We start from the raw sequence: 25,974 nt of genomic DNA, 5'->3' as shown, positions 1-25,974 counted from the left end.
AACATGGTGGATACTATTATCATTCATAATAAAATGTTATTCAGCTTAAAATTTGAATTTAATTCAAGTTTTCGATGAGATTCTATATTTGATTCTAAAGTGTTCAGTGTTGTTCTTTTTTTTTAACAGTGTTCTGTTTTGAGTAATGGCATATATATATATATATATATATATATATATATATATATATATATATATATATATATATATATATATATATATGAATAATAATTCTTTTAAAGCATAATTTTGAACAACCTTTGAATGGTAAATCAGGATTAACTTAAACATATATTAATAATAAGTAGTAAGAGGTAAGTAAATCTATTTAACCACAAATAATGCATGATTATTTTTTGCTTTGTCTGCAGCTATATATAGCTCCTGTCATACTCTTCCTCACTGATACAGTTCAAAAATTGATTTCTGGCTCAATGTCTTGGAATCGACAGTCAGTGTGCAAATGAAATCACCTATAATATATTTTTTGCCTGTTTACTTTCCAATGTAGTTTCATTTGTCCTTGGCATTATCTTGCTAGACATCTCGAGCACAGTTAATTTCATTTATACTCGAGTCAACGTATCAAACTATCAATGCTTCAGTGACTCGCAAGTCACAATCTTCTTTCAGGGGACTTTACTAACACAAACTTTTCATACCTAGAGGCTGTCGCAGAAGTTAAAGTAGTTCTCAATGTTCCAGAATCCTTCTATAGATAAAGAAATTGCAAAAGTTGGCCTCTCATAGCGACTCCTTACGCTCATCAACATTTTTTCACAGTCGTTAGAGTATGATTAATGAGGAGACATTCAGCGCTTTGCTTCAGTGACATCCACATACATACGCATCAGAAGGAACTGAGAAATCATTTTTCCAAATGGTTTTAGTTGTATGACTTTCCAGTGCGATGAGTCTACTTACCCTCAGGATTAATCTGACCGGCTTCTACTTTAATTTACAGAATAGATTTTGAAAAATATCCCCTGTGTCTGTAATACTCTGTCCTATACCTTGTTTACATTTTTAAATTGATGAGATCTGTTTTTTTATTTCTTGATTTGAACACTGAGTTGGAATTTTTTGTGCGTATTGTAGTGTCTGCTATGGTACCTTGGGCAACACAAGATGCATACGAAGACCCGTGTCTGGAGAAGATTACGAGTGAAAGTCTTTTAGCATTGCCTCAACTGGTTTATTTCACTCTCTATGTAGCCATAGGTAGTCTGCCATTCGAAGGAGATATTACTGGTTAAGTTCTTGGAAAGTGTTATAAATACTTTTTGAAGCTATAGAGGTACTTTCAGAGCAACCTAGAAGAAAGTGCAGGGTTCTGAATTTTGAATCTTTTTAATGGATTTGTTATACGAGGTTGATTAAAAATAATACATGATAAAAAAAGTGAATGAAAAAAGTAGCAATACAATTATTCTTTTATTAGATATATCTTGTCATCTTGTTATAAGGAACATTTTTGTATAAGTATTATATGTGTATTGTATAATGATATACGATAAATTTATAATATTGGGTTCGGTCGAGTTTCGGTTTGGTTCGGATTCGAATCGGGTATACACAATACACGTATAGCCGTTGTATCGGCCACGTCACTGAGTTAGTTCGGTTACATTCCGTTCTGTCTAAGTCAATGAAGCCACCTAATCTTTCTCGTTAGGTCAACAAAATAAGTTAACGACTTTGTCCTTACTCGTTACTAGAGTTGTGCATTTGAGATGCCAATAACTAGACTGAGTAAATTGATACTGGCCCTTCAGTTTAATGAGCTATTAACCACATACGAATTTTGTACTTATGTTTTAATAACAATGAAGTTAAAATTGTATGGACTATATCAAGTTGTCCAACAACTGAGGTAAATGATCTTCTAAGTTAAATTTTCTGAATATTTGCCAGAAAGTAACTTGATTTTGGATATATGAAGGAGCTAGGACTGAATGCCAGACATCATGCAGAAGTATTTATCACATTCACCAAGAACTTATCAAAACATAGAAATGACAGACTACCTGCATACACAGTCCTGCCTAACAAATGATACAATCAAATAGAATATGGATAGTATTGGTCGAGGTACGACTGTTTGCTTCAATGTTGTTTTATAATCCACACCCATCAACTGGAATTCTTGCAACTTCAATGAGTCCAATTTAAGTGTGTCGAAAGGAATGGGTTGTAAAACGCTGAAATATAAAACATCATTCTCAGACTTGAACCGTAGGCGGCTGCCAGGTGCTGTTGACTGCAAGATTGGTGGAAACAGCAGGGGATGTCACAGGGTCACTGAATTCGACATAGGACCAAAAAAGCAAACCAGGAAATTTATCTGTCTGTGAAATCATGGATAGGCAATTAAATTGGGCATAAGACTATACAGTAAATGTACTGAAGGCAGACAATTCTGTACATCACACATTATCAACTGTAAAAGACCAGGGTGCATTGTGTGCTCTGAGGACCCAGCACTGTGAACCTGAGCACACATGGGTTCGAGAAGCTAGCTGCTGAATTCTGGGACCAATTTCAGTCATTCCATAGTAAACTCAGCTCAAATGTTATTTTTATTATCTTCCTCGAGAATAGAACTAAATAATCATTTCTAAATGATGGAGAAGAACATAAACTTTAAAATAGTGAATTAAAACAAAATAATATGACAAATAATAACTAAAAAAATAAATGATCCTAAAATGCTCATGATGAATTGAATTACTAATAAACTAAATCTTTTTGTACCAATTCAATTACAATAATTTAGAGATAAGTAACTACAAATATATATCGAAGGTAAAGTGTTATTTCAAATTTATCCATAGCGCTATAAGGAGACTGAGGCCGAGATCAATATATTGGAGTACTTTCTTCATTGTTTGGTGCGAATATTCTATTTTATATACCTTTTTGTCCACTTCTTACATGCTGCAGACTACTGGCAGTATTAACCCCATCACCAGGTGTATGAGTTGATGCTGGGGAGTTTGGTGAAGGACCCACAGTATTTCCCGCACCAGTACTATTAGCTGGTCCAGAAGACGAGTGTTGTTTTCTTTTTCGGTTATTATTCTGCATGGCGACAAGTCAAAATTGTTAACAGACATAACCACAAAAGCAAACGACGAGGGGAGAACAATAGTTGAAAATTGTGCCTCATCACAACTAGCTTCTATGGTAGGGAACTGGAAAGTTTTGCTGGTATATGTACATCTTAGTTATGGCTCTTAAAATTTCTATTAGAGATATAGAAAAGAATCAAACCTGCTGTTGTGATGACTGGTCATGTTGAGAGGATGATTGTTGCATTTGAGTCATCATCTGAGATGCATAAAAAACTGGATCAGATATATATTTAGCTACTACAATCCGGTGATTATCTCATTCTTGGCATGTATTCTAAGCAAGTTGAAGCAGTTCATGCACATAGTTAAGCAGTGAGTTTATAATTTTATGATGAAGATCGTAGGGAAAATGATAAAGAAGTAGAATGGAGCATTCCTTTTAAAATTAGATTTCTAGTTCACATAGTTTAAAATGGAATTTCTAGTTCAAATAGTTTGGAATGTAATGGAATGATTGAAGTAGTGAAAATTATAGACAACCCTAAATAAGAGTACATATTTCATTTTATTCTCCTAAGGTGCCATTTCATTCCATACTAAACCCAGCCCAAATGTTATCTTTATTATCTTTCTCAAGAATAGGTTTAACACAAAATTGATGGTCAGAGTGCAGTGTTAATAGGTCCTTGGTACAATAATAATAAATTTATAATATATATCGGGTCCTTCTCCGGTACAAACTACTAAAATACAAACTAAATACAAACCAATGCGATCAAACAGAATGGTAAGGGTTTTGGAGCCGAGGATGGACCCCAACATAGGCCCAGACGGGTCTAACTGGGGCCTAGTAGGGTTGGGATGGGGCCTAGTGGCACCATGGTGGAGCCAAGCTTTGACTCTTAAGGCTGTCCGGAGCTTTGATGAGGCTCTAGCGGGTCCGGGGTGGATTCAAAACGAAAATGTGTGATTGGATGTAGTCTATTTAAAACATATATATAATATCCACCGATTTGTGTAAAATGATAACTTTTTATATTCATTCATTTAGTGTGTACATTTTGTTAGGAAACCTGCAACTTCCTTTTCACAGTATGAGCATTGTCATCACGATCCAAATCCACTGCCAATACACAGCCAGTGTAGGTCTGCACAAAAATACGCCTCCTTCCAGCAGGTTTGCATTTCATCCTATTTTCTTCTAGGGATTCTCCATTAGCTAAGCTGCTAAAAACTGCCATTGACAATTGTATTTGATCTGTTGTGATGACTGGTCATGTTGAGAGGATGATTGTTGCATTTGAGTCATCATCTGAGATGCATAAAAAACTGAATCAGATATATATTTAGCTACTACAATCCGGTGATTATCTCATTCTTGGCATGTATTCTTAGCAAGTTGAAGCAGTTCATGCACATAGTTAAGCAGTGAGTTAATCAAAGTTAAAATCATTAATGTGAAAATAACAAAATACCACAAGGAAAGTACCAAAACAAATCATCATATGCTAATAAGAGAATACAATAACATATAGTACATCAAATTATCAAAAAACAGGTGAGTCTTTTCTATATATAAATCATTATTTTGGAGCCCGACTACTTTCAACTTAGTCACTCCTGTATTATGAGCTTCGGCCTTGTCTTTGTTGCATATCAAAACACAATTAAAGTTCACTTCGAAAACGCTAATTAAAGTTCAATTACAAAAAAACCCCAAATTATAATATGCAGAACCATAATCAATATTCAATTACAAAAAACCCAAATTACGATATGGAAACCTCAATTTCCAATGAAATAGAAAACATGCACCCCAATATTAAAAAAAACCCCAATTAATCCTAAATATAATAACTTCAATTAAAAATTAAAAGCATGCATAAAAATATGTAAAAAAAAATCATAAAGAAAGTGATAAAGAGACTGCAGCTATACCTACAACGGAAAATCCCAAATAGAAATTTAATATTCTTGCAAAATAAAAAAACATGTGAGTTGACTATTTAGAAAATGGGAGTCGAGACGTGAGTTTCAAGATATAAGAGAGCATCAAGAAAAGAGAAGTTTCGAGAGTTCGAGATATGTAATAGTTTCGAGAGTGAAATGGATGAGAATGAAATTTCAATTTAAGGATATATATTTTCATAATACATCTAATTTTTGTAATTGTTACACGATCGAGTCTTTTGCAACAATTTGTGGTGGTGTTTAATGTAATACTTCCAAGAGAAGTTGCACTTATCTCTAATACGGTGGTGTAATCATGTCAAATACAGTACTATTTTGTAGTATTGTAAAAAATAAAACTCAGAGATATACTACACTAATTTTCGTGCCAAATCAAATAATAATATTGCCTATGAGCACTTATGATGTAGAGAATGTTGTTTTAAACGTACCTATAAGCACTCCAAGGAGAACGGAAGTAGGGATATATCAATCTATCTTGGAGCAATTTCTTCATTGTTTTTCTGCAAATATTCCTTTGTATATACCTGATTTATACAACTTATTATTTCAAGAATATTATCGTTAAATGAATATTTCAAATGTGCATCGGACGATTGAAGAATACTCTGATTCCATTAAACAAATATGTCATCTGCTATCATGAACCATCGGCGCATCCAAATCATAATACAATAATTATTTTTAATCAAAGTCGAACCATAACATTGGTTGAATTCAAGTTCGTATAAAAGATAGAAACCATATTCAAAAAATATATTTTAGGTCGAAAATCAAAATATTTGGTTGGGCTTAATCTAATTAAAATATTAATCATACCCACCAACTTGTATAAATTGATCACTTTTTATATTTTTGCATTCAGTGTGTAGATTTTGTGAGGATACAACTTACCGATCCAACATGGAGAAAGCGTTTGTATTAATCACTTGAATAGTAACATATAATATAGTGGGAAATCAATTTGAAAAGATCAATTTATATATCAAGCGTAAATTGATAAACAAGCGGACATACCTGGAGAAACTATTGGCAATAATATAACATCCTAATTTCAAGTGGATGATTATATTTGTATCAAATTTGTGCAACTGAAAGATGATGGAAGATTTGAATTTGTATCTGATTTCAATAATCATAGATAAATATTGATTTGATTTGATTTGGGTCAGTACGAAGATTGAGATGGGAGTTTTAGAGGGGGGCGGCGGCGGCTCCAATGATGTGAAGAACGAAAATGAGGGTTTTGATTTATTTATAAAAGATTTGGGGAAGATGTGAAAAGACAATGAATTACACAATTTGAAATAAAAAAAATTGATGGAATGATAATGTAAAATTAATCATTTTATTTATTAGTGTCGACATGCCCGGCCCAGTGGGAGAGCGTCCAGGACGACTGCCCATGACCCAAAAAATTTAGAGGCCCAAAAAATAAATTATATAATTAATGCATTTGTTACTAGAATATATCAGTAATTTAAACTTTTTGTTTAACTTTTTTATTATTTTAACCTCCGTGTGTGTCCCGTCTCTCCTACCCTACATTATAATGTCCTTGCCAAAACGAATGATACTATCAATTGATCCCTGACTGATACACATGCATTCACACGTAAATATTATCGAGTATCTGTTTAATCTTTTGTTTTATGCGTATGTGATTTGGGAGTTTTTATTAAAAAAACTCACTAATCACATACGCATAAAACACACATTAATTAAATATATATACCCACACTAATATAATATATATTCTTTAGATATTCCTAATTCTTAAAAAAATAGGGCCCATTTTTTCGTTTCGCCCTTGGGCCCTCAAATGGTATGGAACAGCCCTGAGTGTCGAAATATCTTTTTATGTATAAAAAATATCTTATCAATCTTAATTTAGTTAAAATAATGAAACTAGCCTTCAAATAATTATATAAGATTTCATCATTCTTAACTACATTCAAACATCTAACTTCTTAAATTATTGATTGTCGTATTATTAATGTTATTATATAAAAGAGTCATAAATTTGTTTTGTTTTTATGATCACATTATGTTCGTTTCTCAATTGAAAATATTAAAGTAGACATAAAAAGTATATTTCTATATAGTACTGTGATAACTTGAACAATTATTTGACAAGGCTTTGGCACGTCTATCAAATAATAAATCTCTAATAAAACTTTTGAACTATGATTGTAAGTTAGAGTCATTTCGACAGAAATGAGGTTAAAAATGTCCATGTTGATTTTTTTATTTTTCAAAATTATTGCAAAATTGGATCTCACTTTCAACCTGGATTCAGATCAAATAAAAGCATAAAATTCCATCCAGGTCAAAAGTGTTTCGACTTCGACCTGCGTGAAATCTTCAACAATTGATATTATTTTGACTTCGACCTGGATATGGTTTCAATGACCTAAATCGAGGTCGACCATGTCCTTCTGGGATAAATGTTTTTGTTTGGTTTTGAAGTGGTCATATACACCTTGAAAACTAATCCTGTAATAACGGGAAAATTAAATTATAACTTCCTAAATATTGACGATTTATTGTCTATTTCCCTAAACTAATTATTATTATTTTTTTTGTCACTTAAATTTTCTTCTTTTTTTTGATCTAAGTCTTTCCATCAAAAAGATACTATCAGTGTTATAATCAGAAAATTAGTGGTTGTTGACGTTTATACGGATCAAAGCAATCTTGAAGGTGTTAGTGATTTCCAAAATTAAAGTTCAAGTAATAAAATTGAAGTTTGAATCACTAGCGGCACTCACATGACTCAATTTTTCATAAACTAAGTTTAATTCAAAAAAACTCTAAATTGGACTGTAAATTTAGGAAACTAAATTTATGAAACCAAATTTATGAATTTTTTTAACTGAACCTAGTTTGTGAAAATGGATGTCATATGAGTGTTGCTAGTGATTCAAAGTTTCAATTTGACTACTTGAACTTTAAGTTTCGATATCACTAAAGCCTTCAAAATTATTTTGATCGATCTGTATGAACATCAAGAATCTTAGTTTTCTGATTATAACCTCGTTAGAATCTTTTTGATGAAAGGACTTGGATTAAAAAGCTAAAAAAAATTGATAAAAAAGAATCAATTCATTAATTAAAAGCCATACGGCATCTACAAATATAATCGAAATTGGACAGACGCTGAAGAATATCGCTGTTGAATCCTTCTTTCTTCGAGAGGCAACTGAGCGATTTGAAGATGATGAATATATACACTTGTTTCATTGTTTCCATCTGATTGGTTTTCACCTGACTGTTGTGAACAATCGACCATAAATGCGATTCCATAATAACCTTCAAGCCTGAATCAAACCCATAAAAATCATGCGGATCTACAACTTCGGTCACGAAGAACATCAAAACACACCAAAACAAAACAAATCAACTCTCACAAGAAGGAGAGACTAACAAAACCCAAATAAATTGGGAACTTATTGAATGGAAAATAAGATTGCAAAACATAAAAATAGAAAAAAAGAATTGGGGCTTTCCACCGGTGAAAACCGATGGAAGCCCCCAAAAATTTTTTTAATGGAGGCTAGGGTTTAGAGAGGGAGAGGGGGAGAAGGAGGCGCAAAAATTTAAGTGACCTAAAAACAAAATCTTTAGTTCATAGACCTAGACAATAAAATGTCACTAGTTCAAGGATCTATAATTTAATTTTTTTTTCTTTTAATAATTAATTATCTTGTTGTTTGACCTAGTTCGAGATCAAATTAAACGCAAAAGCTTCATCCAGTTCATTCGATTTCGATCTGGGCCGCTTTTTTGAGTTAGATTTAACTCGAATTACCTAATGGACCACAAATCATCAAAAACTAACTCTATTTAAGAATTCCCACTAATATTTTGGAATTGGGCCTTGGGCCATTATATTTTCTATAAGTTTTCAAAATAGGGCCTTCTTGATAGCGGTGTAAGATGATCCGGTACCCCTCTACTCAAGTATATGACCATATTATTTTTAACATGTCCAGATTTGGGTTCGAGATCATTTTTTTCGAATATAAAACGATCCCGGGTATTTGAGGTCCGAATATGATCCAGTATCATATTTTCTATTTTTTAAGAGGGTAGTTTATGATCCATCGAATATGACCCGGATATGATCCTCTAGCATAAAATATCATTATTATCTCAATTATTCAAATAATTATCATTTAGTCCAAATAAACATAATATTATAAAATATAATAATTTTAAAATAAAACATACAATTATATGTAGGTTTATATAATTTATTATATATATATATATATATATATATATATATATATATGAAGATAATAATAAGCATTATCACTTTGAATAAATCACACTTTATGAAGATTTAAACCTAAATAAGATATTAAAATTTTATAAAATGATGACTATTTACATACAAATTCCATTTTTTATACCAAATGTTTTGACACCAATAAATGAATGATCGATTAAAAATATAATATGTATATGAGTTTGAATCGAATATGAGCCATGGATTATATTCGGGTATTCGAGTAGGATCATATTATGAAAAATTATGAGACCTAATTTGAGGAGGTATAGGAGTGCTCATATCCGGGATCATATATAATTATACGGGCTTAATTTTGCTGCCACATTTGGATCGTTTCCAAAACGGATATCATGTATCATATTTTCGAGCCGGATATGAGTTAAGACACCGAATAGTCCATATCGATCGACAACCCTACTTCTTGAGCCCACAAGGTCTTGAAGTCAAATTCTGGATGCTTCTTTTTTGAAATAGTTCATTTTTGAATTATTATTCAGGGTTTAAGACAATCCCACAGGCTTCATTTGTCAAAACATTACATTTTTGAATTATTTTCTAGGATTTTAGAGAATTCTACAAAATTCTCCAAACTTCACTCGGCTGATTTCATGGGATTTTTATCGACCTTTCCCTTATATTTGACCCGTTTCCCGACAAAACATCTGGTTTCAAGAACTATATATATAAATGTTGATTGAAGTCTTCGAACATTATTCTTCACTAAGACTGAGTTGTGTATTCGGTATATATTTATTGTGGTAATTACTACAAATTTCTTCCATATAAGAGATAATGCTCTAGAGTGCTTATAGGTTGCATCTTATAAAAAGAACAAAGAATACTATAATAGTACTTAATTTTTCTTAAAAAATTATTTTATTAGATTATAATCACATAGTTAAACCATAACTAAAGTTAATGTATCGAACATAACATTAAATCTCATCCAAATTATTAAAATCAAATATTATAGAATTGTAAATAAAATCCAACGTAGAATGCAGGATACAATGATATATATGTGTGTGTATTATATGATAGATTATACGTAGAATCATGTTATGTTTGATACATATCTATACTATACTATTTAAACCGAAACATTAAAAATTTGGTCGGTCGGTATTTGGGCCAAATTATGGGCCTTTTATATAATCAGTTATCCTTTTTAACTTAATGTTTGGTCGGTTAGTACTTGGGCTGAATTACGAGCCTTTTTATATAATCAATTATCCTTTTTAACAAGATAAATAATATCCCTTTGGTTAGATATATTTTCTGATTTCTTTCTTATATTATCTTCTTTTTGTCGAATTATTTTTATATTTATCATTTCATTTACTTTTACCATCTTTTGATAAACTATACTGATTTTAATTATTAAATTTATTATTATTATTTTCTTGTTATTAATGAATCGTATTTGTTTCAAGTAGCATGGTCTTACAAGTTGGGACGTTTTCTTTTCGGACATTAAGATCTTATTGTCTAAACTTCCGGAGACATTTTCATGTCTTTCAGTTAGATGATAAGCTTTTTTGAATGAAAGAAACTCCTCGGAGTATTGGCGTATATCGATACGAGCAAGTGTATTTTCTGTCCAAAAAAAATATCCTTTTTAACTAAAATCATTATCTTGTTTATATTTTCTAACTAAAAAAACTCAATTTTCAAAAAATAACATTGAACAATATAGCAAGCAATTACCAAATAACTTTTTCAACTAAAACACATTATCTTTTTCATATTCCGAACTAAATATCGATTTTCTAAAAATAGCACATGCAACATAAATATAACAAACATAATATTGTTATATATAATTATTAAATAGATGATGTCCGTCGAGTTTTATCAGTTGGTCGATATTATTTTACGGGTCTTCTTAATATATAATGTGTTCTAATAAAACTTTTTATTATCAATTAAATCAAATATTTTAAAATTTAGTCAGTATGATCGGTTTATATTTCAATTACATTAAAATACGGACACTAAATTTATAAATATTATAAAGTGCTCGTGCATGGCACGAGTTATAAGCTAATTTATAGTTAAACAAATGTCATATACTTTTATTATTCATAATGAAAGGTTAAATCTTATTCAAATTTTAGATGAGATTTTATAATATATTTTGTGTAATGGTATTCTGCTTTAAGCATGGGTTGCGTTTTATGGAGAACTATGTTTGTGTGTGTGGTGTCATGCTTAGATAGTTTTCATCGAGAGATCTACTCTTGCATGGATGGGTTTGTGGCCAATGGATTCGGTTCGGAGCTCTCTATAATACTTGCACACCAAAAAGATGGGCCAGCCGGATAAAAAGGTGGTATCTTTTATCCGGCTATTATTGAAGTTTATGTTAATATTACTGCTCCTTCTTTTGTTTGGTCCTAGCAAGTGAATAGTAAAAACGCGGATGCAACAGAGGCGGGGAGGCGGCGAAGGGGGGCTGGAGCCCCGGCCAGGGAAAAAAAATCAGTAGAATTTTTTTTTTTAAGCCCGGATATTCTGTGAAAATGATATAAAAAATTTTTTGAACCCTGGGTAAATTTCAAAAATCTTTATATTATATTTTCTCTCAATCAAATGTTGTTAAATATTTGAGTCCGAATATTTTTTGAGCCCCGGGTAAGTTTGTCTCCCGGTTCTGCCCCTGCTCTGTACTACATCTAACAGAATGCATTCTAATATCCGGAGTGTAGACATAACGGGTGTACTTGAACCAGCCAAGTATATTATATCACCATGTTGTACTCCTTGACATAACATCAGACAATACGTCAAATTGAGGTTAAAAAACATGGCCGGGAAGACAAACCATGATCAGGAGAGAGAGGTATTTACAGAGTTTACAACGGTGATTTTTAAGCGCTAAACGAGTCTCGTACAGCGGTTAAAAAACGTTGTACATGTTTAATAAATGTTATAATCCTGACCGCTAAATATTAATCTAACGACCTAATAATCATATGCTATATAACTCGTTCACGGCTATCCGCCATCTTGAAAAAATATTAGCCATCACGGTCGTATGAATAAAAATTCTTCGATATGCAAAATGCAATTTAGTCCAAAAAATACTAATACGATTTCAAAAATAATGTGGGGCATTGCCTTGGGCTCTCGTGTCAAAAGAATAATACCATTTCATTCAAACCATTTGCGTCACTACTCGTCATCACATTCTCAACTCCCAAACTATGTTCATGCCAATTTACTCAAGAACGGGACTTTTGGGGAGTTAAGTGTCACTAATTATGTGCTCAGTCTTTATATAAAGTCTAAAGATTTGGTCTGTGCAGTTCAAATGTTTGATGAAATGCTTGACAGAGATGTTCGGTCATGGACAATGATCATTTCAGGTTTGGTGCAAGTTGGTTCGTGTCGAATGGCATTGGATATGTTTGCTGACATGCACAAGGAAGGCATTGTGCCCAATCAGTTTACGTTTTCCAGTGTTCTCAAGTGTTGTTCGAGGTTGAATGAGGTTCGAATGGGGAAGTCGGTTCATGGGTGGATAGTGTGTAATGGGGTTTTCGTAGATACTGCATTGGAGAATTCTGTTTTAGATTTTTATGTGAAATGTGGGTCTTTTGATTCTGCCAAGTTATATATTGAGTCGATGACTAATAAAGACATTGTATCATGGAACATTATGATTAATGCGTATATACAGATTGGTGATATGGAGACTGCCCTTGGTTTGTTCCGAAGGTTGCCTGTTAAGGATGCTTCAAGTTGGAATACAATCATTAGAGGGCATCTACAAAATGACAACTATGGTATTGCAATGGAGCTTCTGTATGAAATGGTCAAAAGTGGAACTGCTCTTAGCAAAGAAACTTTCTCCATAGCCTTTGGTTTAGTAGCTTCGTTAACAGCATTGGATTTAGGAATGCAAATTCATGGCCGGCTGCTACGGAGTGGAATTCATCATGATGGCTTTTTGAGAAACTCACTTGTTGATTTTTATTCCAAGTGTGGGGAAATGGAGAAGGCTTCATTTGTTTATCAAGGATTTCCTAAATGTAATGCAAGTGACCGGTGCTCCAAAAATAATAACAAGTCACTGCCTCATTCTTTTTCACAAAGTTCAATGGTTACTGGTTATGTTCAAAACGGAAAGTTGCAAGAAGCTTTAAAGATGTTCACTACAATGGTCACTGATAGGTTTGAGGTGGACAAGTTTACACTTACAAGCATTGTTACCGGTTGTGCTAATGCTGGTCTTTTGGAGCTTGGCCAGCTGATTCATGCTCAGATCGTGAAAGCCGGTCAACCTTTTGATATTTTCTTAAGTTCCTCGATGATTGACATGTATGCTAAATGTGGAGAACTAGATGATGCTTGGTCAATATTTAGAGAAACAAAAGTTCGGAATACTGTGTTGTGGACTTCAGTTATATCTGGTTATGGCTTACATGGGCGTGGGAGGGATGCTATTCAGATGTTCAATTGGATGTTAGCAGAGGGTATAAAACCAAATGAAATTAGTTTCGTTGGACTCTTAACTGCATGTAGTCATGCAGGTTTGTTAAATGAAGGCATCCACTATTTTATGGTAATGAAAGAAGAATTTGGCATCAAACCTCAAGTTGAACATTTCACTTGTATGGTAGATTTGTTTGGGCGTTCTGGCCGTTTAGACGACATAAAGGATTTCATTTCAAAGAATAAGATCTCAAATGTCGCTTCAGTTTGGAGATCATTCTTGTCCTCCTGCCGAATTCACAGAAATATAGAGATGGCAAAGTGGGTTTCTGACAAACTCTTTGAACTTGAGCCACCAACAGCTGGATCTTATATTTTGTTATCAAACACGTGTGCTTCTGGTGACAAATGGGATGATGTTGCTCAAGTAAGAGGTTTGATGAAAGATATGGGACTTATGAAGCACCCTGGTCAATCTTGGATCCAGTTGAAAAATCAAGTCCACAGTTTTGTCATGGGGGATAGGTCACATCCAGAAGAAGCTGCAATTTATTCTTACTTGAACGAGCTAATTCAAAGACTAAAGGAAATTGGTTATTTAACTGAAGCGAATATTGTGATGCAAGATGTTGAAGAAGAACAAAAAGAATTACTTCTTGCATTTCACAGCGAGAAAATTGCTATAGCTTATGCCCTCATGAAAACTAGCACTGGATCACCTATTCGAATTATGAAAAACCTACGAGTTTGTACCGACTGTCATAGCTTCATGAAGTGTACGTCTTTACTTTTAGAAAGAGAAATTGTTGTTCGAGATTTACGCCGCTTTCATCATTTCATTTCAAGCACGGTCACTGTTCTTGTGGAGATTATTGGTAAGGTGAGGATGATCTACAATGCATGTGAACTTTTTCATAAAGTTTCTCAATATTTGGAAACTTGTGGATTTTATTGTCACCAATAAAAACATCTCACCTTGTTCTTGATCTGAGCTGCTACTCAATCTAATGTTTCCGTTATCTGGTGAGCATCATCTGACATATACTTTCATGTCAATTACAACACCAGACGTCGTTTCCCACTAAAAGGTTAATTACCAGCAGTCCTCTGTGGCTCCACTTGACATTTAATGAGTTTAAATTTGATCTTTCTCCAGAGCCACGATTCGATTTTGAGAGGTATGCAATTTCTTAATGATCAAGTGCTATAATATATGTATATTTGCTAGTTCTGAATTGTTCATTTATACCACCACATATTAGTTTTCTACTTTTCTGCCATGTATATTCTGCCTTCCATTTACCAACAGCATGAAAATTTTGTACCTTACACAGAAAGGGAGGGGACAAGGGGTAAACACAGGCAGTAAACAACTGGCAGTTACAGGAGCATGGGCCTAAAGGACACTAGAAGAGTTTGATAACAAATGGGTTATTTTTGGTGAATTTAGAGCTTTACTGTCGGCTTCAGAATCACAACTATATTGGTCATACTTAGTATTGAGTAAATAGTCCTTAATGTTGTCTTAAATAGAGCACTTGGTGCCTATAGAATCACTTCTTGTGTAGTTGAACTGCCTGGCGCCAGACAGGTTTTAGCATTGTTTTTTTTTTTTTGCTAAGTAGGTTTTAGCATTGTTGGGAAGGCTTGCATCCTTGTTAAAAGATGACATCATCAACATGTTTTTCTATACTATAATAAAACAGTATGGCCAGTAGGATATGCTTTTCCACTCTACTTTGTTGGAAAGAACATTTAAACATTACTACATGCTTTTTTTTCCTTTATTATTTGCTAAGTTTCACTTATTTGTTTTATTATCATCACAAGCACATCATTTGTTCCTCTTATTTATGTTTCTATGATTGTTATTTTCAGGTAGTTAGTTGTTAATGGGAAGTGGACCACTGATGCCTCTCTAAACCTATATCTTACTTGAAGTATATCAAGTTCAATAATCAATAAGAGGGAAAAAGATTTTTAAGTTGTAAACTCTGTAAATACCTCTCTCGTCTGATCTTTGCAAGACAATACTTTCTCATGCAACCAAAAACTTATGAGGTTAATCTTTATACATACTTATAATCCAGTAAACTATTTAAGATATTATGGGTATCTTGACATTGACATTTGAGCTCATATCTCAGGTTGCTCCGGCAACAATGTTCAGAGCTTCAGTAGTTGATCCCGGCTGAGTCCTGAGACTTTTACCACGGGCTGTAAAGAGAATTGAACTTGTTGCAGGAGATGGGGAGGAGGAAGCATTAACCAGATTTACTTTGCCAAGGCAAAGACGACGAAAGATATGTAATACGTGCCTACCTATTCTATAGTCACTTGAAAGTTGAAATCATGAGTTGTTGTGGAAGCATAATATATGACATACAGGCTAGTTTGCCAGCAGGCATTAGTCGAAGTTGGAAGTTGGTTATACACCAGATTCACAAACTCATCAAGAAAAATTATGTGTATGAATACACTCTGATTGTAGGAGAGGGAATGATGGACCAGATTGACAAATTATCCTACAAGGTTGATGTTTGAGGCTTAATTTTGTGGTGGCACCATCTTTAAGAAGACGGACCAAAGTGTATGCTAACTTGCTAAGGATAATGTTGAGCTCAATGAAAAGGAAATATATACTGTGAATGTGTGAGATTATGGAAGCCTGTGTGTAGTTATCTTAACTCAAATATTCCTTTTCAGATATATAATTGAATATACTAGTAAATTTGAGAGTTGAGACTTGCATATAAAGAAGCATTGAATTCAACTCTCAAAAGAAACCTAGTAAATTCAATATGTAATCTTGCAGTTCTAAAGTGGTTGATCATTAGTCTCTCTTGTTTTAGAGTTCGTACATCAAGCTTTTAGAAAATATCACTTTGTAAATTTATTATGTAAAGACAAACTTCCAAGAAAAACTATGCATTCTTGCTGATTTCTGTCAACAAGTTTAGCTATTTATATATAGTTGCTTGTTGAACTAAAGTCAATAGCATAACTCGAGCTCACCCAATCGAACCTGATTCTAACACATACAAACCTCAGTTCGGTTTGTTAAAAGTTGTTGGACGAAAACTTGGAGCATACTCAAACTCCATAATGTCTAAGTGAGCTGGACTCAAGCTTTTTATTTAACTCCACTGATTTGATTCTTTACCTAATTATCATTCCACTCAACTGCAATAACAGAACTCAAAATAAAACATGCTATTAAATGCTTATGTGAATTGTATAAAACTTTTAAAAGTACCAAGGAAACCAAACAACTGTCCCCGGTACGAGAAAAAACATCGTTACCGCTCAATAGAAAGTGCAGAAGAACCATTTCTGCAAGACAACTTGTAGATCCCTGATCCCTTGACCCGGGTAACAAACTCACTGGTAAAATCAGTCATTTTAATCCATAAAAAGTCTTTCACTAAGGTGCAAAGCATATTTAGCTTCAGTGTACAGATTATCTCAATTTTGGCAATGAAATGATCAAAAGGACTTCACAGTGAGATCAAGTAGCCCTCCAAACTCCGAGTAGTGGCCCTGCTATTACTCAAAATCACCATTTACTCTAGAAGAGCTTGCCTGGTCATTTCCTGTCCCACTTCCTTCAACTGGACAACCAATCTGTCTCACCTTGCCAGCTTCTACAACAGAATTCTCGACCAAATGCTCTACTCGAACCCTCTTCTCCACAGTATCAACACAGACCTTTTGCGACGTCGAGGAGTTTGGCACCACTTGATGATTCAACTTTCTCTGGAAAACAAAGAGACACATGCTAAGTGAAATATAGCTTACACCTTATTGACATAGAGAAAACGTGTCTTTTTAATTTAGTACACAAGAAGAGTTGTGCTCAACACAAGTAAATTACTGAAAACAGTAACAGTACATCCACGACAAGTTAGAGATCATAAGGCAATGATGTTGATTCACTGCATACTGCCTTGAGGAGAGTCAATCAAGACTATATAAATGCTTTTTTTTCCAAAGAAATGCTCGAATTTTCGGTCACACAAAAGTGCATTTGGACATGAAACTGAATCATGGCATAAGAGCAACTAATCTCCATGCAGCTATTAATAAATTTAAAAACAAATAAGGAAAAAGTTAATATGCAAAGAGGAAATTAAACTACATGCTGCGACTGCTCTCAATATTTCTGGTAATACCCTCTCAGACCAGTGATTAACACAAAAAAAAAACAAGAAGAAGAAAGAAGAAAAGAAAAAACATGAATGTATGTATGAAGAAGAAATCAAAGAGGTGCTTTATCATCATAATCTTCAAGTTGAACATCATTTTTTAAATGGTACAAAGATACCTCACGATGGTGGATAAGCCATGCACCAAACCTGTGTAGTAAAAGGCGCAATTAGTGGCGCTTAGGCGCAAGGTGTGCGATTCGAAATTAAGTGATTTGGTGCGATCCTGAAATCGTCCAAAAGGCGCTACTAAAACGAAACAGGCGACGATAACAAAAAGATGATAATACCCTTAAAAAAAGGCTAAATGGAGAAAACTCCAAAGTGTTTCATAATACCCAGTATCATCTAAATATCACGAAAGATGGCCCTCATTATCACAAATATCACACTTAAATGCCCAGAATATCGTTTTTTGTTAAAATGGCCCTCACTATCATTCAGTGAAGTATGTGAAGTTGCGTTTTAAACAAACAGCAAAACGCTATATCATGTAACGTTTTCCATTCTATTAAAAACAAAAACGCTACACGAAGTAACGTTTTCTAGTTTTGTGAAAATACAAGCGCTACACAAAGTTGTGTTTTGAGTATTTATTTGATAAAAAAATATACTTGAAATTAAATTGACTGCAAGTTAGGGTTTAGGCATCAGGGCCTTTAGAACCTAAACCCTCGAGCATAAACCCTATTTAATTCTAGGGTTTAGGGCCATGAGGCCCCAAAGCCTAGGAAACAGTTTAATAAAGTAAATAATTGGAACGTAAATTTAACAGTTATTAATATTTTAGGGTTCACATTTGGGTTTTAGAATGATTTATTTGGGTTTTAGAATGATTTATTTATACTTGAAATAAATTGACTGCGAGTTAGGGTTTAGGATTGCGGGCCCTAAACCCTAATTAATTCTAGGCTTTAGGGTCGTGAGGCTTCAAAGTCTAGAAACTAGTTTAATAAAGTAAATAATTGGAACGTAAATTAATAGTTGTTAATATATTAGGGTTTCACATTTGGGTTTTAGAATACTTTATTTATACTTGAAATAAATTGACTGGGAGATGGAGTTTAGGATTTGAGGGTTCAGGGTCTAAAGGCCCTAACCCTCGAGCCTAAACCCTAATTAATTCTAGGCTTTAGGGGCGTTAGGCCCTAAAGCCTAGGAACCAGTTTAATAATGAAAAATGCTATAATGTAGCATTTTGGTTTGAAAATGTTAGACAGAGTTGCGTTTTACCTGAAAACGCTACATAAAGTAGCGTTTTAGTGTTTTTATTTTTACTAAGAACGCTACACGATGTAGCGTTTTGCCCTAAAATACAAAACGCTACACAATCCGCCGTCAGTGAATGATATTCGGGGTCATTTATTTGGATCGTAATATTCAGGGCATTAAAGTATGAAGTTGTGCTACTTGGGACCAGCACCCTAGCACAGCCTCCAACTAAACGTAAGTCTTCTTCTTTATTCTCAGTATATACATACAGATATATACTTACATGTGCAAATTTCTCTTCTCAATTTTCGTCTGTCTCTCTTAATCCCTCGTCATCTTTGTCTCTGGTTTCTAATTCTTGACTTTTCTAATTCACTATTCATCATGTTATTTATGTTTTTATTAGGTTTGAATGTTAAGATCATGTTAAGTATTAGTTTCTTGTTAAATTTGTGATTTTTTTTGTTCAAAAGGCGCGTAATTAATAGCGCCTCACGCTTCAAACTTAGGTCTTGCGCTTTTTTATAATTTGCACTAAACAGATCCCAAAAATAATCAGTAAATCCAAAAATATAGGGTACCAAATATTCGGTAAATCCAAAAATATGGGGATTCGGGTGGAGGGTGATAATGACAAATATAAAAATATAAGAGTATATATAATGCAAGAAACACAATTTAATTAAAATTAATAAATCCTTAATATTAAAATGCATAGAATTTTAAGTGATTCAAACTTACTTATAGCAACAATAATAAATATGTAAAAGAAACAAGCAACTAATAAAATTATATAAATAAACTAGGATGCTCGGACTCGCCTGTTTACCCTGCCGTACCCGTGTCGACACGACACGAACCGGGTATGAACATGGAATCCGGATCGGATTCGTTATGTGAAAAAACGACTCACCGACTCAGTTCTAAACGGCGACTCATCTGAGTTCCGTGGTTTCGTTTTTAATCAAGCGTTTTAGTTTGTAAGGAGGATAGAGCACAAAAAAAAAGAGAAGAGAGCTTGTATCATGATTATTTCTGTTAAATAAAACGCAAATGTAAAGGAAAGAGAAGCCAAGATGGAGAAGATGCAGAAGATGGAGAAGATGCATAAGATGTTGTGACACAATTCCCAATGAATTGATTTATTAACATATTGTCTTTCTTTTAATTGTGTCATCCTAAGCTGTAACTTTGGACTGCCAACTGTAACATATCATTTTCAACTAAAGTACTCATTATTGGCTAGAAATATAGATCTTGATCGGTAACATTAATAACATTCAAACATAATATATTTGAACTGTATTTTACAATTGTATCATAGTTGTGGCGTTTTTTCTTTGTTACATTACACAATTTTTTTTTGAATTTAAATATACATATACATTTAAAAAAGTCAAAATATTAAAAATGGAGTGTCTATATCCCCGAATCGGATCCTTGTTAAATGAATCCTCATGTCTATAAATTTTGATTTTGAAGAACCCGACACTCCGATCCTGTCCGTGTCGATTCCTTCCAAGAGAGTCCGAGAATCCCAGTAATTAAACATATATTTCATTCTGCGCTACACGCACAAGACACTCAACATAAAAGGGTCCGTGATGCATAGCAATGGCCTTTCTTTTTTCTTTTGACAAGTGGAGTATGTAACTTCGATCATAGGGATCAATTTTTTAGTCATTATATGGACACCCAATAATTTATCAGGTATTGCAAGACGTATATTAAACACCGGAAAGAATACATAGCATGGTCTAGTTCGAACTGTCCTGTTAAAGAAAAAAGGTTGATTGGGGAATATATATATTTGCAACAATGAAACTCAAAGGAATTGAGGGGCCCGCACATCCCATTATCTGAAACCAACACTTTCAATGTTATTTGACGCTAACTATTGAAGAACAAAGAATTGATACTAAGCACCGCAACTAGTCACCTAAAGACAATTAGTAGATTTGTTTTGCACAAATAGGAATGGGTTAGGGTTAATCAAATAATTGAAAATTATGTAATTCCTACACCCGCACAAATCTGATCCGTAAAAGACGAGGACACACAGGTGGCTCACCGTACGTATCTGGCCACACCCCCGCACACCCTTGCACCCCAAGGTATCTCGTGGGCAAGTGCCGCACCCCTGCTTTCTAGGTTAGAACATATAATAATATTTGCAATACAACAGCAATGCTATATATGCCAATGACAAAATTTATAATCAGTGACTGTAAATCCGTACTTAATGCTTGTCTATATTCCCCCATCACATGAAAAACAAAAAAAATATAAAGATATATTTTCTGGTTTCAACTTTGGATTCTATGTGTGTCGTATCCGCCTACAATAGAACCATTTGTGAATAAAGAAAACAGATTACTTGCATACCTGGGGCAATGTTGTGACAATAGTGGCTCTTCGATTGCCACCGAGTAAGTATTTACTGAGGGTAGTGGATATACTAAATTGTGTATATCCTTGAGGCAGTTTCACATACTTCAAATTTCTGAATGGAGAATGAACACGTCCCAAAAGGTTGTTAACTGAATGAAGTGCCTAAATATATTTTGACAAAATATATTAGAATAAACCATATCTAAAAGCCAGTTGTAATTAAAAACTAATATTCAGCATAGAATACATAAAGATAACAGTAACTTGAGCATTAGTTCTTGCAGGAATATATTATTTTTCTGGAAGCCAGATCACTCAGGAAGCTGAAGAGAAGGGGTATTATTACTCTTGGCTTATAAATTTATAAAAGAAACCACTGTCCACCAGATAATAATGGTAAATTGCATTCTGTTCAGGAAACTAGAAATCATTATTAAAGCATTATAAAAGTCAAATATTAAATTACCTCAATTATAGCAGAGTCGAGAGTCAGAGTCCTGGCACTACCCAGTTTTGAAAACATAGGTACGACATGACGATAATGTACTTTCTTCTCTTCCCATGTTGCATATTTGAAGTCAACTGTATCCCATAATTTTACAGATACATTCTCCAATTCATGAACATATAACGAGACCATAAAGATACCAACAAAAGAAAGTTCGCGGAGCTTGTCTGACAAAACCACTATTTCATGGATCCAGCTTACATATGCAAAGTTGGTACAGATCTTGAGGTGCACTAATTCGGGACAAGATATATTCCAAAGATGTTTACACGTTCCAGTGAAATATATTGTGATATCCCGCACACTCACAAGTGCAGAGAAGAAATCACTCATGTTCGCAGGTAAATCTACCTCATCCAGTTCCAAACTTAGTAAACCTGGTAAATCCCACACTTTTACCGGCAATTTGGACCTTTTCATACGGAGAGTTGTCAGATTAGGCACCCTAATAGACGAAAAAGACTCCGGCAACTCAATGCCATCAAGACACAGAGTTGTCAAACTAGGCAACCATATCAAACAAAATCCAGGTAACTTGTAACTTGACATATGTGGCGGGCGTATCAAATGCAAAGTCTTTAAAGCTGGCAAGACCCACTTAGAATCTGTTCGCAATGATTCATCAAAGTCAAGAGGCACCTTTAACTTAAGTTTCAGTAAGGTATCAGAACTAAATGTCGATAACTTAAACGGCTTATAACGATGGAACTGCAAATCGATATCGAGCTCTTCAACATTATGGTCAATTGGATAGCTAATCAACCTTCTAACAAAATTAGGCGGAAACGGATAAACAGCAAGAAACTTGAAACAAGAAACATGGGTATCTTGGTCTCGATTTTCCAAAACATGGTCAATAAATCTGATGATACCAGAATGAGTGTATGGGAAAAGCTGATCATACCCATCAAAGGAGAGGACAGGGAGAGTAGTCCACATACGCTTCCATCTCTTGGAGAGAATGCTTGTTTGAACCGCTTGTCGAGTGCCAAGAAATGAAAGGACTTGATAAATTAATTCATCAGGTAAGCTGCTGAGCCTGTCTTCTCCATTTGGGTTTGTGATTTTGAGCTTGCTGTTCATTTTTTGGTGACCCAATTTTCATGGGTCTCGAGGGTTTACTGATCACTGGTAAAAGGGGGCTTGTGGTGGTATGAAATGGGATATAAATTTATGTCGTCTGAGGGGAGTTCATGCGTCAGGACTCAGGAGAGGGTGTGGGGTAACCGAGCTCACTTGTTTTTTTTGGAGCAGTATCTATTTGGATTTGGATACTATTATTTATTCAGGTGTTTTTTGTTTAGTTTATATTTGGTTCCGTTAACCAAAAATCAGATTAAATAATCATATATTTTGATTAGGTTAATTGAGGAGATATTTTGATTCTGTTTTTGGCAGAAAAGTTTTGATTTTCTTTTTGATTTTTTTAATTGAAATTAACCAAAAATTGAATGATTAATATATAACTCGTAATTTGTTTATGATAAAAAAAAACCCTTTGTTTAAGGTAACATGGGTACGGGATATGTAACAAAAGAACTCATTTGAATCGTTTGCATGGGTGTTGTTTAAATCTATATAATTGCTTTGCCTATCGTTAAAAGTTATTTGTTCGAGTTATGTATTATTTGTTAGAAAGAAGCTACCACCTTTGTTCCAAATTTTCATTAGATTTTGATTTTAATTAACCGAATTTTAGTTCGATTTGGTCTGATGTGCGCAGTTAGTTTATATCATACATTTTGAATATTTGAGAATCAAATATATATATATATATATATATATATATATATATATATATATATATATATATATATATATATATATATATGTGTCTGTGTGTGGGGGGTTCTGGTACAAACTTACAAACTTAATGCGTGCAACACATATATAATTTGAGTTCAACATTTTTTTAACATATTTTGTTGGACATCGATTAGAATTGTGTTGGAGAAGTGCATAAACTAATTTTTTAATGTTAGAACTAAGTTAACGTATTATATAACTAATATTTATGATTCCAGACCCTACCCAAACCCTAGAGGTATATTTATGTGTGGAGTGCAATATGGGTTGCACTCCACACAGAACACTTTAAAAAAAGAACAAGACAGAACACTATCATAACACTTTTTCTTTCATAAAAAATGATTTGTTATGATTATAATTACATAACACTAACTAAACTTAATATATGAAATCTAACGTCCAAATCTATCCAAATTATTAATATGAACTATTATAGAATCCAGAACAGAATCCAAAACAGAATCCAGAATAGAATCATGTATATATTCTTTACATGTTTAATATCACATAGAATCATGTTATTTTTAATTCATAATTGTTGTTAAACATGCTAGATAATATTATTATTCATAATAAATGGTTAATTAGCTTAAAGTTAGAATTTAATTCAAATTTTAGATGAGATTCTATGTTCGATTCCAAAGTGTTTTTCTTTGTTCTTCTTTTAAGGGTGTTCTGTTTTGAGCAATACCCTATATATATATGGGTTGCACTCCACACAAAACACTTTAAAAAAAGAACAACACCAAACACTATCATAACACTTTTTCTTTCATAAAAAATGATTTGTTATGATTATAATTACATAGTTAAGCACTAACTAAACTTAATATATGAAATATAACATCCAAATCTATCCAAATTATTAATATGAAATATTATAGAATCCAGAACATAATCCAAAACAGAATCCAGAATAGAATCATGTTTATATTCTTTACATGCTTAATATCACATAGAATCATATTATTTTTAATCCATAATTGTTGTTAATCATGATAGATACTATTATTATTTATAATAAATGGTTAATTAGCTTAAAATTAGAATTTAATTCAAGTTTTAGATGAGATTTTATATTCGATTCCAAAGTGTTCTTCTTTGTTGGTGTTCTGTTTTGAGTAATGTCATATATATGTATATATATATATATGTATGTATATATATATGTATGTATATATATATAGGGTTGCACTCCACACAGAACACTTTAAAAAAAAGAACAACACAGAACACTATCATAACACTTTTTCTTTCATAAAAAATGATTTGTTATGATTATAATTGCATAGTTAAGCACTAACAAAACTTAATATATGAAATCTAACATCCAAATCTATCCAAATTATTAATATAAAATATTATAGAATCCAGAACAGAATCCAAAACAGAATTCAGAATAGAATCATGTATATATTCTTTACATGATTAATATCACATATAATCATGTTATTTTTAATCCATAATTGTTGTTAAACATGCTAAATACTATTATTATTCATAATAAATGGTTAATTAGCTTAAAGTTAGAATTTAATTCAAGTTTTAGATGAGATTCTATGTTCGATTCCAAAGTGTTCTTCTTTGTTCTTCTTTTAAGGGTGTTCTGTTTTGAGCAATGCCCTATATATATATGTATATATATATATATATATATATATATATATATATATATATATATATATATATATATATATATATATATATATGGGGAAGATCCTAAGAAAACCCAACTTATCAAGAAAACTGAGGAACCCGTCTATCTACCGTACATTAGTCATTTAATCCAAGGGTTACTATAGTTAGGAGATTTAGTAAATATATATATTAATAATTCAGAAAAGGGCATAATCGGACATCAATAATAAAAAGCATTTGGGCAAGGATTCATTTTATGACCATATATATAGATGATTTGGTTAACATAAATAATAAGATATGTAATCAATTGATTTCCTTTTTTATATTCTCCATATCTTAATCAATCAACCAGAGCATTTAATCTACATTAATTTTGAATTTCAAATTTCAAATTTTCAAAAGATTTACCGTGATAAAATATTTAACCAT

The 25,974-nt window shown here is 33.0% G+C and overlaps 2 protein-coding genes across 7 annotated transcripts; one reads left to right on the top strand and one right to left on the bottom strand.

Moving 5' to 3' along the window:
- Positions 1-12,375: 12,375 nt before the first annotated feature.
- On the top strand, positions 12,376-16,715 carry LOC108200629 (pentatricopeptide repeat-containing protein At4g21065-like). Of its 5 annotated transcripts, none has more exons than XR_010287167.1 (3): positions 12,376-14,957; positions 15,658-15,840; positions 15,927-16,715. XR_010287167.1 is itself a non-coding variant. In XM_064083947.1 (1 exon), exon 1 carries the CDS (start codon positions 12,380-12,382, stop codon positions 14,741-14,743), a length of 2,364 nt encoding a protein of 787 aa, XP_063940017.1. In that variant the 5' UTR covers positions 12,376-12,379; the 3' UTR covers positions 14,744-15,006. The 5 variants fall into 5 exon arrangements, 1 of the variants encoding a protein (XP_063940017.1); XR_010287170.1 differs by lacking the exons at positions 15,658-15,840; positions 15,927-16,715 and adding exons at positions 15,114-15,370; positions 15,405-15,636; XR_010287168.1 differs by lacking the exons at positions 15,658-15,840; positions 15,927-16,715 and adding exons at positions 15,089-15,370; positions 15,405-15,636.
- Positions 16,716-16,973: 258 nt separating this feature from the next.
- On the bottom strand, positions 16,974-23,332 carry LOC108200538 (F-box protein At3g03040-like). 2 transcript variants are annotated; one of them, XM_017368732.2, is made up of 3 exons: positions 22,054-23,328; positions 21,582-21,749; positions 16,974-17,535 (listed from the first exon to the last, which is right to left on the bottom strand). In XM_017368732.2, exons 1-3 carry the CDS (start codon positions 23,176-23,178, stop codon positions 17,326-17,328), a joined length of 1,503 nt encoding a protein of 500 aa, XP_017224221.1. In that variant the 5' UTR covers positions 23,179-23,328; the 3' UTR covers positions 16,974-17,325. The 2 variants fall into 2 exon arrangements, with proteins under 2 accessions (XP_017224221.1, XP_063941102.1); XM_064085032.1 differs by lacking the exon at positions 21,582-21,749 and having other exon boundaries at positions 22,054-23,332.
- Positions 23,333-25,974: the final 2,642 nt, after the last annotated feature.

This window comes from Daucus carota, chromosome 9 (genome assembly GCF_001625215.2).
Source record: "Daucus carota subsp. sativus chromosome 9, DH1 v3.0, whole genome shotgun sequence".
Classification (NCBI taxonomy): Eukaryota; Viridiplantae; Streptophyta; class Magnoliopsida; order Apiales; family Apiaceae; genus Daucus; species Daucus carota.
The sequence above is the reverse complement of the archived record's forward strand: the minus strand, read 5'-3'. Positions and strand labels throughout refer to the sequence as shown.

Excerpts from the sequence above, each read along its gene's own strand:
- LOC108200629 (XM_064083947.1), top strand. The coding sequence starts at position 12,380 with ATGAATAAAAATTCTTCGATATGCAAAATGCAATTTAGTCCAAAAAAT.
- LOC108200538 (XM_017368732.2), bottom strand. The coding sequence starts at position 23,178 with ATGAACAGCAAGCTCAAAATCACAAACCCAAATGGAGAAGACAGGCTC. Across the intron at positions 21,750-22,053 it reads TCGACTCTGCTATAATTGAG|GCACTTCATTCAGTTAACAA; the intron begins GTAATTTAATAT and ends AAATATATTTAG. Across the intron at positions 17,536-21,581 it reads TTGTCACAACATTGCCCCAG|AGAAAGTTGAATCATCAAGT; the intron begins GTATGCAAGTAA and ends TTTGTTTTCCAG.